Source organism: Loxodonta africana, chromosome 4 (genome assembly GCF_030014295.1).
Source record: "Loxodonta africana isolate mLoxAfr1 chromosome 4, mLoxAfr1.hap2, whole genome shotgun sequence".
Taxonomy (NCBI): domain Eukaryota; kingdom Metazoa; phylum Chordata; class Mammalia; order Proboscidea; family Elephantidae; genus Loxodonta; species Loxodonta africana.
In genome coordinates, this window is record NC_087345.1 from 5937004 (window position 1) to 5950763 (window position 13760).

At 59.3% G+C, this 13760-nt stretch overlaps 1 protein-coding gene across 2 annotated transcripts in view; it reads left to right on the forward strand.

The window, feature by feature from the left end:
• The first annotated feature begins 1220 nt into the window (after positions 1 to 1220).
• The window catches only part of CELSR1 (cadherin EGF LAG seven-pass G-type receptor 1), a 197580-nt gene continuing 185040 nt past the window's right edge, over positions 1221 to 13760 (forward strand). For both annotated transcript variants that reach the window (XM_064283360.1, XM_064283361.1), the window contains exon 1: positions 1221 to 4773. In XM_064283360.1, coding sequence (XP_064139430.1) covers positions 1221 to 4773 — 3553 coding nt within the window. The remainder of the gene's footprint in view (positions 4774 to 13760) is intronic.

Here is a 13760-nt window from a genome sequence, read left to right on the forward strand (position 1 = left end):
GAACTCTGTAGACGGAACGCTCACCCCGACCCGCGGCGGGGGGGTCACAGTCCTGAAAAGCCCGGCTTTCCAGTTGGTTCTCCGAAGGAGGGCGGTGCAGTCCGAACGCCCTGCTCCTTCCCCAGGTTGATCCTCCACCTGGCCGCCTCCGGGGCGCGCTCCAGGAGCATCCGGAGGTTCTAGAACCCAGGGACAGTGTCCAGGCCGGGCGGCACGTGTGGGAGGCGAGCTCGCCCACGCCGTCCACACTCTAAATCCCGATGGTCGACCCAGGCTGTTTTTCTTTTCGTTTAAAAGTGGGGCCGGAATCCGGCTACTCGCATATTGGGTTTCAAAGTCCAGGGACGGTTCTTCTCTCCCGGCAAAGCACTTTGGCCTCCCCGCGTGTGGATGAAAATGGGGAACCGCCCCCAGCAGCCTCCGCGGGTCCTTACCCGGGCCTGGCGCCGTGGGTCCCCTCCCCGGGAGCCACCGGGTCCTCGCTGCGGCCTGGACGGCGGTCTGGACGAACCAGCTCCGCCCGGGATGGGGGAGCTTAGGGCCGCGCCCGGGTCCCCGACGTGCGGAGTCCGCGCCCCTGGCAGCTGCCGCCCGGCGCCCCGGAGCTCCGCCTCGGCCCGCCCTCCGGGAGATGGGTAGGGAGGGCTAGGGGAGTGGGCCCGGCCCCCGCCCCGCGCGCCCCCGCGTCTCCATAGCGATTCTCCCGGCGCGCCCCGCTCGGCCGGCTCCCCCCGGGCCCGAACAATACTCGGCGGGCAGGCGGGGCGGGGCCGGCGGGGCGGGGAGAGCGGCGGGCCAGGCGGAGGGAACCCGCAGGAACCGGCCGCCCGGGTGCGCAGCCCAGCCCGCCGGACCAGCCAGCCCGTTCTGCCGCCCGCACCTCACGCTGCCGGCCGAGCCGCGCCCGGCCACCTAGAGCCGCCGCCGCCACCGCCGCAGGTTGATGCGCGGCGCCTCCCGGGACGCGCGGAGGAGCCATCTTGAAACCAACTTCGCCAACTTTCCCAAGTGCTCTCGCAGTGGAAGCTGCGCGGGAGGCCAGGCGCGCGGCCCTCCGAGCCCTCGCCAGGACCTCCCGGGAGGCCGGGGAGGCGGGGCGCGGGTCGCCTCGAGGGGTCGGCGCCGGGCGCGCAGGAGCCGCGCCGCGGCCGCGCCGAGTGGATGCGGAGGCGCGCGGGGTGCATGCACTGTGCTGGGGCGCCGGGCTCGGGCTCCGGGCCATGGCGCCGCCGCCGCCCGTGCTGCCCGCGCTGCTGCTCCTGGCCGCCGCCGCCGCCCTGCCCGCCCTGCCTGCGCTGGGGCTGCGCGCGGCCGCCCGGGAACCGCATGTCCCCGGCGGGGCCCGCGCCTTCCTTCCCGGGCCCCGCGAGACCTACCCGCTGGACTCGGCGCGCACGGCCCGGGCGCCGCGCGAGTTTTTGGCCGTAAGCCGCGATGGGCGCCTAGTGGGACGACGGCGCGGGCCGGGCGCGGAGCCCCGGGGCTGCGCGCGCCCGGGTAGGCGCCCATTGCCGCTGCCTGTGCGCCTGGCCGTGCGCGGCGCGGGGTCGGCACTGAGCCTACGCCTGCGGGCTCGCACGCTCGGCCCGGGCTGTGGGGCCCGGCGCGGACCGGCTCCCGGAGCGGAACTGCGCGCGCGGGCCCTGCTCTCGGCCCCCGGACCTGGCTCTTCTCTCTGCTTCCCGGGCCCCGGTGGGGCCGCGCTGCGCTTGGCCCGCACCGCCTTCAACACCTTCCCTGCCTGCCGCTGCCCGCCGCGCTCCGGGCCCCGCTGTCCGCGCCGCCCCGTCTGCCTGCGCTTGATGTGCGTCCTCGGGCGCACGGCCGGCACAGTCCCGGTGCGTCTAGCCCTAGAGGCGGCCTCAGGGACACCCTCCTCGTTGCCGTCGCCGCCAAGCCTGCCCCGAGCTGGGGCGGGGGTGGCGCGGCGGGCACGACGGGGCGCGGGCGGCATTACTAGCCCGCAGTTTCCGCTGCCTAGCTACCAGGTGTCAGTTCCCGAGAACGAGCCGGCGGGCACGCCAGTCATTGAGCTGCACGCGCTGGATCCCGACGAGGGCGAGGCAGGGCGCCTAAGCTACCAGATGGAGGCGCTGTTCGACGAGCGCTCCAATGGCTACTTCCTCATAGACGCCGCTACAGGCGCAGTGAGCACGGCCCGCGCGCTGGACCGCGAGACCAAGGACACGCACGTGCTTAAGGTGAGCGCCGTGGACCACGGCTCGCCACGGCGCTCGGCCGCCACCTACCTCACCGTCACGGTCAGTGACACCAACGACCACAGCCCCGTGTTTGAGCAATCTGAGTACCGTGAGCGCGTGCGTGAGAACCTCGAGGTGGGCTACGAGGTGCTGACCATCCGCGCCACCGATGGCGACGCTCCCTCCAATGCCAACATGCGCTACCGCCTGCTAGAGGGCGCGGGCGGCGTCTTCGAGATCGACCCGCGCTCAGGCGTGGTGCGCACGCGGGCCCCGGTGGACCGAGAGGAGGCGGCCGAGTACCAGTTCCTGGTAGAAGCCAACGACCAGGGCCGCAACCCGGGCCCGCTCAGTGCCACGGCCACCGTTCACATCGCCGTGGAGGACGAGAACGACAACTACCCCCAGTTCAGTGAGAAGCGCTATGTGGTCCAGGTGCCCGAGGACGTGGCACCCAATACGCCTGTGCTGCGCGTGCAGGCCACAGACCAGGACCAGGGCCAGAACGCTGCCATCCACTACAGCATCGTCAGCGGGAACCTGAAGGGGCAGTTCTACCTCCACTCCTTGAGTGGGAGCCTGGACGTCATCAATCCTCTGGACTTCGAGGCCATCCGCGAGTACACCCTGCGCATCAAGGCCCAGGATGGGGGCCGGCCTCCACTCATCAACTCCTCGGGGCTGGTGGCCGTTCAGGTGCTGGACGTGAACGACAACGCACCCATCTTCGTGAGCAGCCCCTTCCAGGCTGCTGTGCTGGAGAATGTGCCCCTGGGCCACTCAGTGCTGCACATACAGGCGGTGGATGCGGACGCGGGGGAAAACGCCCGTCTGCGCTACCGCCTGGTGGACACGGCCGGTGCAGGGGGCGGTGGTGCTGGGCCTGAGGACCCCGCCCCGGGCCCGGACTTCCCCTTTCAGATCCACAACAGCACCGGATGGATCACAGTGTGCGCAGAGCTGGACCGTGAGGAGGTGGAGCACTACAGCTTTGGGGTGGAGGCCGTGGACCACGGCTCGCCGTGCATGAGTTCTTCCGCCAGCGTGTCCATCACGGTGCTGGACGTCAATGACAATGACCCAGTGTTCACGCAGCCTGTGTACGAGCTGCGTCTCAACGAGGACGCAGCGGTGGGCAGCAGCGTGCTGACCCTGCAGGCCCGCGACCGGGACGCCCACAGCGTGATCACCTACCAGCTCACGGGCGGCAACACGCGGAACCGCTTCGCCCTGAGCAGCCAGAGCGGCGGAGGCCTCATCACCCTGGCCCTGCCGCTGGACTATAAGCAGGAGCGGCAGTACGTGCTGGCGGTGACCGCATCCGACGGCACCCGCTCACACACGGCTCAGGTCTTCATCAACGTCACTGATGCCAACACCCACCGCCCGGTCTTCCAGAGCTCTCACTACACGGTCAGCGTCAGTGAAGACCGGCCCGTGGGCACCTCCATCGCCACCATCAGTGCCACCGACGAAGACACGGGGGAGAACGCGCGCATCACCTATGTGCTGGCGGACCCAGTGCCACAGTTCCGCATCCATCCTGACACCGGCACCATCTACACCATGACCGAGCTGGACTATGAGGACCAGGCCGCCTACACGCTGGCCATCACTGCTCGGGACAACGGCATCCCCCAGAAGTCCGACACCACCTCCCTGGAGATCCTTGTCCTGGACGCGAACGACAACGCACCCCGCTTTCTACGTGACTTCTACCAGGGCTCTGTCTTCGAGGATGCGCCGCCCTCAACCAGTGTGCTCCAGGTCTCTGCCACCGACCGAGACTCGGGCCCCAACGGCCGTCTGCTGTACACCTTCCAGGGCGGGGACGACGGCGACGGGGACTTCTACATTGAGCCCACGTCTGGAGTGATCCGCACTCAGCGCCGACTGGACCGGGAGAATGTGGCCGTGTACAGCCTCCGGGCTCTGGCTGTGGACCGGGGCAGCCCAGCACCCATGAGTGCCTCGGTGGAGATCCAGGTGACTGTCCTGGACATCAATGACAACCCCCCTGTGTTTGAGAGGGACGAGCTGGAACTCTTTGTGGAGGAGAACAGTCCGGTGGGGTCGGTGGTGGCGAGGATTCGTGCCAATGACCCTGATGAAGGCCCCAACGCCCAGATCATGTATCAGATTGTGGAGGGCAACGTGCCCGAGGTCTTCCAACTGGACCTGCTCAGTGGGGACCTGCGCGCCCTGGTCGAGCTGGACTTTGAGGTGCGGCGAGAATATGTGCTGGTGGTACAGGCCACGTCGGCACCGCTGGTGAGCCGGGCCACGGTGCACGTGCGCCTACTGGACCAGAACGACAACCCACCGGTGCTGCCCGACTTCCAGATTCTCTTCAACAACTACGTCACCAACAAGTCTAACAGCTTCCCCAGCGGTGTCATCGGCCGCATCCCAGCCCACGACCCCGACCTCTCCGACAGCCTCAACTATACTTTCCTGCAGGGTAACGAGCTGAGGCTGCTGCTGCTCGACTCGGCCACGGGCGAGCTGCAGCTCAGCCGCCACCTGGACAACAACCGGCCGCTGGAGGCGCTCATGGAGGTGGCTGTGTCGGGTGAGTGGCCAGGGTGGGAAGAGTGGCTCTGTGGGGACGTGCAGGGGCCCTGCCCGGATGTGCCAGGGCACATCTGGACAGGGCCCGGGGCAGCTCTTCGAGGACTCGTTGCTCCGCTGGTGCTGGGAGTGCCCCCCACCTAGGGCCTGGCAAGTGGGAGAGGCCCATGCTGCTTCCTGAGCCTTTTGGCTGGGAGCAGGCCTGGGCTTTTTCAAGTTCAAGGCCTTAGCTCCTTGGCACTTTTCTCAGTGGGCCAGTGGCTCCTGCATCCTGCTGTTAAAACTTGGCCTTAGGGTAATGTGGGCCATCAGGTTTGCCTGGCAAGGCTCTGTAGCCAGCCACATAGGAAGATCAAAGGTCACTGTCCACCCCACGTGCCAATTAGTTTTTGGGTGGGACCGTTGGAAATTGCCGGATGGGTCCCTGAGTCACGCCGTAGTGCGGCTGTAGCTCTCAAGAGCCCTTTCGGTCTGGCTTTTCTGTCTCCTCCAGATAATAACAGTCAGGCTTATGTGAGCTTTCATGTGTGAACAGCATAGCCTCATTTGATCTTGGTTTTGGCTCCTGCACACGGTCTTATAATTTGGGTGTTACTTAAGAGGCCTGGCCAGGATGGCGGTGGAGCCAGGGTGGGAACCCTGCTCGCCTGGCCCCAGGGCTGGAGGTGAGCTGGTGGGGAGGAGGGCTCAGTGTGGAGGCAGAATGGTCCCCACGCCAGAGTCCTGGCGGGGCCTGCAATCCTGGGTGGAAAAGGACGAGTAGAGAGTAGGGGGATTGCTAAGCATGGAAGAAAGAGGATTTCAGGGTGCAATAAAGGGGCCCCCAGCACCTCTTTGAGGGTGTGAGTGGCTGGCATAGGTGGGCAATTTAGGAATGAGACCAGCATCCCTCAGACCAAGCTTAGGTCTGTGCGTGGCTGGAGCCAGTGTTTGAAACGAATTCTTTAAATAAGAAATGGTTATGATACTGTATCTTCCAGGGAGTCCTGAAAGAATTACAAAGTTAGTTTTTTGAATGGCTTTGTTTCCATAATAAAAAGCTGCCTGTAATTCCTTCTTTCTAACGGCGGGGTAGTGAACAGGTTCCAGTTATGGCTGTTTGCTCATAAGATCTGGAAACCCTGGGTCCCAACTGGAAGTGTTGCAATATGTCGACATAGATCTGGCAGCATTGTCTATTTGCAGGTGAACATTTTAGGTTTTGGGAGTGTGAGATGCTGACCAGCATTACAGCCACTCAGAGCAATGCTCTCATAAAAATAAAAATTACAGATAGTACAAAAAAGTTTCTATCCTAAATTTCCACTTGCATTTTCTTACCTTTTAACCCTGGTGGTATAGTTCGAATCCACCAGGCGCTCCTTGGAAACTCTGTGGGGCAGTTCTACTCCGTCCTATAGGGTCGCTATGAGTCGGAATCGACTCGACGGCAGTGGGTTTGATTTATCCCGCTTCAGCAGTCTTTTGCTTTGATAAAACATAGTGAGAGTTTTGGTCAATGTAAAAATAGCTTGGCAAAATAATAGGGTTTTGATATTTATGTGGAATGGTGCTTTTAGTGGGAGTGGGTCTGTCCTGGGAGCAGGGTTGTGTGTCTTGAGCATGAGGAATGTGGATGCCCTCCCTGCTGGGCCCACAGCTGGAGGAGGGGTGGGGGCTCCACGTCTCAGTGACCCAGCTCCTGGCTTTGCATCCTCTTGTAAAAACCTGACACTGGGGCCTCTTGTGTCCATCCCCCAGATAATAACGATGGCCTTTCCCTGGCTTCTTACCAGGCCTCAGGCAGTTTTCTACCCTGTTGTTTTTACACTGTCATATATTCCTCTGGTAACTGAGGGGAGGAGTGGTAATGCTGCCACAGCCCATTTTACAGATGATGAAACTGAGGCTCAGAGGCGTTAAGTGACCTTCTCAGCGCCACACAGCCTGTGAGCAGGCGAGCCAGGCTTCACACCACCAGATGAAAGAGTTCCCGCTCTTCAGAACCCCCTGCCTTACCTAAGAACACACTGCAGAAATGAATTGTTGAGCTCAATTATCCCAGTGGCAAAACAGTCTCCTGCCTCACAGGTGGCATCTGGGGATGCTCCTAACTCTCTTAGACCTTTTGATTTAATGCCCTGAGGTAGTGAATCACTGTAGGCTATAAAAATCTGTAATTCCAAACACCAAAGCTGCGTCTAAACAAAACAGAACAAGAGACCAGCCCTTGAATTAAGCAGACCTGGATTCTCTGATTCTCCGGTTTTACTAAGGAACAACCGGGGAAAGCCATTGTTTCAGACTTACACAAAGTTTTCAACAAAGGTTTACAGCCATACCCTAAAGCCTTCAGTGCGTTATTACGGCCCGGGAGGCGCTAGCAGGAACAACTGGGCTGTCTATTAGGTTTTATTGCCGTGATTCCAGGAAAAGTGTGTGCCTCTAGCGGAGGAGCCTGTTCAGGATGGTGCACTTGGGGGTGGTGTACCTGGGTAGGTTGCACCTGGGGATGGTGTACCTGAGTAGACTGCACCTGGGAATGGTGTACCTGGGTAGGTTGGACCTGGGGGTGGTGTACCTGAGTAGACTGCACCTGGGGGTGGTGTACCTGAGTAGACTGCACCTGGGGGTGGTGTACCTGGGCCGGTTGTACCTGGGGGTGGTGTACCTGCGTAGGCTGCACCTGGGGATGGTGTACCTGGGTAGGTTGCACCTGGGGGTGGTGTACCTGAGTGGGTTGCACCTGGGGGTGGTGAACCCGGTTAAGTTGCACCTGGGGGTGGTATACCCGGGTGGGTTGCACCTGGGGGCGGTGTACCCGGTTAGGTTGCACCTGGGGGCGGTGTACCTGGGCCGGTTGCACCTGGGGGCGGTGAACGTGGGGGGGTTGCACCTGGGGGCGGTGTACCCGGTTAGGTTGCACCTGGGGGTGGTGAACCCGGGTGGGTTGCACCTGGGGGTGGTGTACCCGGTTGGGTTGCACCTGGGGGTGGTGTACCCGGTTGGGTTGCACCTGGGGGTGGTGTACCCGGGTGGGTTGCACCTGGGGGTGGTGTACCCGGTTGGGTTGCACCTGGGGGTGGTGTACCCGGTTGGGTTGCACCTGGGGGTGGTGTACCCGGTTGGGTTGCACCTGGGGGTGGTGTACCCGGTTGGGTTGCACCTGGGGGTGGTGAACCTGGGTGGGTTGCACCTGGGGATGGTGTACCTAGGCTGGTTGCACCTGGGGGTGGTGTACCCGGGTAGGTTGCACCTGGGGTGGTGAACCTGGTTAGGTTGCACCTGGGGGTGGTGTACCTGGGTGGGTGGCACCTCGGAATGGTGAACCCGGGTGGGTTGCACCTGGGGGTGGTGTACCTGGGCCGGTTGCACCTGGGGGTGGTATACCCGGGTAGGTTGCACCTGGGGGTGGTGAACCTGGTTAGGTTGCACCTGGGGGTGGTGTACCTGGGCCGGTTGCACCTGGGGGTGGTATACCCGGGTAGGTTGCACCTGGGGGTGGTGAACCTGGGTGGGTTGCACCTGGGGGTGGTGTACCTGGGCCGGTTGCACCTGGGGATGGTGTACCTGAGTAGGCTGTACCTGGGGGTGGTGTACCCGGGTAGGTTGCACCTGGGGGTGGTGAACCCGGGTGGGTTGCACCTGGGGATGGTGTACCCGGGTAGGTTGCACCTGGGGGTGGTGAACCTGGGTGGGTTGCACCTGGGGATGGTGTACCCGGGTGGGTTGCACCTGGGGGTGATGTACCTGGTTGGGTTGCACCTGGGGGTGGTGTACCTGGGTGGGTTGCACCTGGGGGTGGTGTACCTGGTTGGGTTGCACCTGGGGGTGGTGTACCTGGGTGGGTTGCACCTGGGGGTGGTGTACCTGGGGGGGTTGCACCTGGGGGTGGTGTACCTGGGTGGGTTGCACCTGGGGATGGTGTACCTGGTTGGGTTGCACCTGGGGGTGGTGTACCTGGTTGGGTTGCACCTGGGGGTGGTGTACCTGGGTGGGTTGCACCTGGGGGCTGGTGCACCTGGGGGTGGTGCTCCGGGGTAGGGAAAACCTAGGGGCTGGGCCTGAAGCAGACATGCCCCAGAATGAGGGCAGCTCCCTTCTGGGGCCTGGGGTTTTAGCACAATCATTTTGACTGTGAGAAGATAGTGTTGATGTTTTTCTGTAGCCACCAAGTACAAAAGACCATTTGAGAATGTTTCGAGGAGTGAATGTAGCTCAATGCAAATAGCTGCCATTTTGGGATTCCATCCGTGATGTAAAATGTTCATTTTATATGTGACGGTTTTTGAAGGAGGTTTTAAATTCTGTGATAGAAGCTTTTTTATGATGAATGCTTCCAAAACCTGTGTTGGTATTTTTCAAAGCAGCCTGGCTGATCGCCAAACAGGAAAGGCAAGCACTGCGCGCCTGCAGCACTGCTGGACGTTGGCCTCTTAGTAACACAGGCAATGGGAGTTGGGCTTGAACATGCGTGTGCCTGCGGGCTTAGGCTGTTGGTAAAAGACTTCCCTGACCCTGTGTGCGTTTGGATCTGCAGATGTGGAAAAAGCATTTGGGGGGTAGAAATAACTGCTCGATGAGTCATTCCAACACGTCAGAAGATACTGAAACTCGGAAAAGCACGATATTGAGTAATCTTTTCGCCGTTTACTGTGGTGTGGAGTGAAGGGAACAACCTCATCCAGGCTTCATAAAGTCTGGAAAGTGTTTGCCTCGTTTCATACAGGACACCATGGGGATTTTTAGCTAGAAGACTACAGATGAAGCGGTGAGGAACAGGCCCTTGTCCCAGGCGTCTTCTGGGTGGAGGGCATTATTTTATTTTTCTGGCGCTCACAGTGTAGAAAAGGCTCAGGAGATCTTAAATCCCTCAGTGGTGCAGCTGGGTTCTCCCTGGGACAGAAACTATCCGGGAAGAGTTAGGTGCTCTGGAAACGCTAACCACTTAAGGACATAGATAACTGTGAACACCGAAGTCACTTACTAACATACTTTCTGAAACCGTGACTCAAAAATGGAATGTTTATCCATTTATTGAGTGCCTGCTGTGTGCAGCCAGTGTGGTCTGCACAACAACTGTGGGCCCTTCGCTGCGGGTGGAGGTACACGTGGGCTGAATTCAAGGATGGGGAGGTGACTGGCAGATGTGGGGAGGTGACTGGCAGATGCAGAAAGGTGGGTCCCGGGACACTCCGGTGCAACTGTGAGTGTGTGGCACGCAGTCTGGGCAGGGATGGGGACCCCCTGAGTCTGAGGAGGGCTGGGCTGAGTAGGGCTTGGTGGTCCTGTGAAGAGGAGGCTTGGGGCTGAGTGGACACATGGGCCAGTCTCTGGGGCAGTAAGAAAGGGTGGTGGAGGGAGGAGGGAGCATGGCGGGAACTCGTGCAGTCAGCCTGGCCAGTGTGGGTTGGTGGGGTGGAGACATGGACCAACGGAGGAGGGCTTTGGGCGGTGAGATGGTCAGATGGTGGTGCAGACGGGGTTGCTCATGGCCACGTGCTCCCCGGGCCAGGAAGTCCCAGGCTCGGCCCGTCTGAGCACAGCCAGTTTCCTGGCCCACACTACCTTATGAGTAGTAGGTACTGCTACTATTTCCGTCTTGTGGATGTGGAGGCCAGGGCCCTGAGAGGCTCAGTGACGCGCACCCAGGTCACCCAGCTGGGGTGGCAGAGTGGGACCTGAGCCCGGCCATGTGGCTCCATTCTCAGAATAATAGGCTCTAGAGGGATGAGAGTGAGGGAGAAGCTTGTAGGAAAGGGATGCGCTGTGGGGAGGACCACGAGGCACCTTTGAGATGGTCAGGAAGGCTTAGATGTGCAGGTCGCAGAGCCTGGAAGGGAGCTGGGGGGAGGGGCGCTGGGAGGATGGGCGGGGGCCTCGGGCGATGGGGTGACTTGGACCCATGAGGGCCTGGGTCCTGACCTCAGCACCTGCAAGCTGGTGGTGTGGGGTCTCTGTCTTCCTCTACCTAACAACCAGGGTGACGGGGAGATTGTTTCATAAAATCCGAGAAAAATCACCAGGTGGGGGGCGGTGGTGGCAGGAGGGGGTGGTCCTGGAAAGTGCCCTGAGACCCTCGGAAGAACCAGCCAAGAGGAGGGAGTACTGAAGCCACGTCTGAAAGAGTAACCTGCATTATTGGTGACGTGAAAGCCCCAATCGGGGCCCAGTGGCACCACTGGAGAAATCTACTAGGTTTGGGCTGACGTAGACGCCACCCATTTAGAAACCTGAGAGCAGAAACCTGTTCAGAACTGGATAGATGGAGGGGGTGCGGGCCTGGGGGGCTCTGGCAGTGCGTCCGGGCCTAGAGTTGTAGTGGGTGGCACAGTGCCCAGCGTGTCATCCTTGCCAGCACTCAGATTCAAACAGCAGTAGATTTTATCATGTGGGGCACAGCATTGTGGGAACTATTCCGAAGTTCAGCCCTATTCCATGCAGGCCAAAGCCTTGGGGGAAATATTTCTCTAACTTTTTCTTCTGATCCTGTAACCTGAACACACAGGTCCATAGGAAAGTCCTAGAATTAGGCTCCTGACTACTGGGGGGCGGGATGTAGTAAATAAGCCTTTTTAATTCGGCTCTCCTTGGCCGTCCCCTTGCTTTTTGCATGTTTGTTGTGGAAGGCGGCCAGGTAACCAGGGTGACCTGAGGACCGATGGCAGCAGAGGAGTCCAGGTTGTAACACTGGGGGCCAGTTTTAATGCTGGGCTGGTCCTGGGGGGACCATGAGGCACCAGGCCTGGCACACAGGAGGTGTCTGGCAGATATTTGTGGAATGGGTGGGAAGGGCACAGAGGGTGGGGCTCTCAGCCGAGGCCGTGTAGCTGCCACCTTACTTGGTGGAAGAGGAGGCTAATGAGGAACAAGACCCCCCCACCCCAATTTTAAATCTCGCTGACATATGCTGGGGTTCCTGGGTGGTGCAAACAGCGCACATAACTGCCAACCAAAAGGTTGGAGATTCGAGTCCACACAGAGGTGCCTTGGAAGAAAAGCCTGGTGATCTACTTCTGGAAAATCAGCCACTGAAAACCCTCTGGAGCACAGTTTACTCTGATGCACACGGGGTTGCCGTGAGTTGGGGTCCACACAATGGCAGCTGGTGGCTGCAAGTGCCGGGGCGACTTGGCACCGGGTGGGAGGAGTGGGCGTTTTTAAGGAAAGCTGCGAGTCGGGAATTCTCGCCCTTGACTCCAGGTAAGGGCGTGTGGGTGTCTTGGCAACAAGTTCCCCTTTTGAGGTGCGAGCAGTCCAAGGCTGAGGAAAGCCCCGGGGCAGCCCCTTGGTGTTCTAACGCTTTAGTGGGCATCTGTTCCTGGGTGTCCTGGGCAAAGGTCCTGGGTTCATTCTTTTTTTTTCCTTTTCCCTTTGTTCATTTCATTTTTTAAATTGTGGTAAGAAATATATGCAGTGAAACTTGCGGGAGCTGGAACTTGACAGGACTGCCTTGTTCTTCCAGGTCTCACAGGTTTTCCACCTTTGGCAGGGTGCAGCCTTACTGCTTTTCTATCACTCGTTTTAGCGGAAAATATTTGAGTTTTCCTTCTTGGGCAGGTTTCTGCCTTTTGTAGGCATAACAAAACGTTTGCCAGATCACCTGTTTCTCCGTGTACAGTTCAGTGACACTGATTACCTTCATCATCTCATGAAGCTCCCACCACTACCCTTTCCTAAATGCTTCTAGATGATTTCCACTGCAGTAACAGAAACGCAGAGCCCCCTGAGCTAAGACCCCTGCTTTCCTCCTCCCTCCCACCCCCGGTAGCCACCAGCGCGCTTTGGCCTCCGTGCATTTGCCTGTTTCACACAGGGGTCGCACAGCATTTGTCCTTTTACGACTGACTTCGCTCAGCATCGTGTTTTCTGTTCATCTACGTGGCGGTGTGTATCAGGACTTCCTTGCTCTTTATGGCTGAGTAATATTCCATTGTGTGGATGGACCGTGTTTTGTTTGTCCATTTGTCTCCTGGGGGACATTTAGGTTGTTCTGGCTATTGTGAACAGTGCTGCAGGGAGCCCTGGTGGTGCAGTGGTTAAGCCTTTGGCTGCTAACCGAAAGGTTGGTGGTTCGAGCCCACCAGCCGCTCCGTGGGATAAAGATGTGGCAGTCTGCTTCCGTAAAGATTACAGCCATAGAAACCCTATGGGGCAGTTTCACTCTGCCCTACAGGGTTGCTGTGAGTTAGAATCAACTTGATGACGTGTTTTTGGATTCGGCGTGGCTTCTGGCGGGATGTAAGTGACATCCAGTGGGGTGTAAGCGACATCCATTGGGGTGTAAGCAGGAAGTGGGCAGTTGTTGTTAAAAACCTTTTTTTCATTATTATTGTGGTGAAATCTGTATAAGACTTACCGTTTTTGCCATTTTTAAGTGTGCAATTCTGTGGCACTGACTACGTTCACAATGTTGTACAACCATCGCTATTATTTATTTCTAAAACTTTCCGTAACCCCAAACAGAAACTACTTATCAAACGATAACTGTCCCCCTCCCCAGCCCCTGGTAACCGCTCCCCCCGCTTCCTATCTCTGTGTGTGCCTGTTGTAGGTGTCTCATGTAAGTGGAATCAGACAGTCTTTGTCCTGTGGTATTTGGCTTCTTTCATTCAGCACAGTGTGTTTGGAGTTTGTCCGTGTTAAAGCACGTGTCAAGACTTCATTTCTCTTTATGGCTGCATAATATCCCACCGTACATATGTGCTGCATTTCGTTTTATGCCATTTAACCCACGGAGCCTGAAAAACACACTTGAAGCTTGCACAGATTCCCATGAGTTGGGGGTTGCCTGTTGTCGATTCTTCCAGAAGGATGGCTGAATTAGTGCATAGAAAGGGCTCTCAGTGGTTTGTTCCAGAAGGATATGTCTGGTCAGTGCAGTTGGCATGGCTAAATGCCAGCAAGTCATGGCATGGGCCCAGCTCCCACGTGAGACACCGAGGTTCACACATCAAGAGGCTGACCCGGTGCCACCTGGGCTTAGGAGCCCGCCGGTCAGCCTGGCCT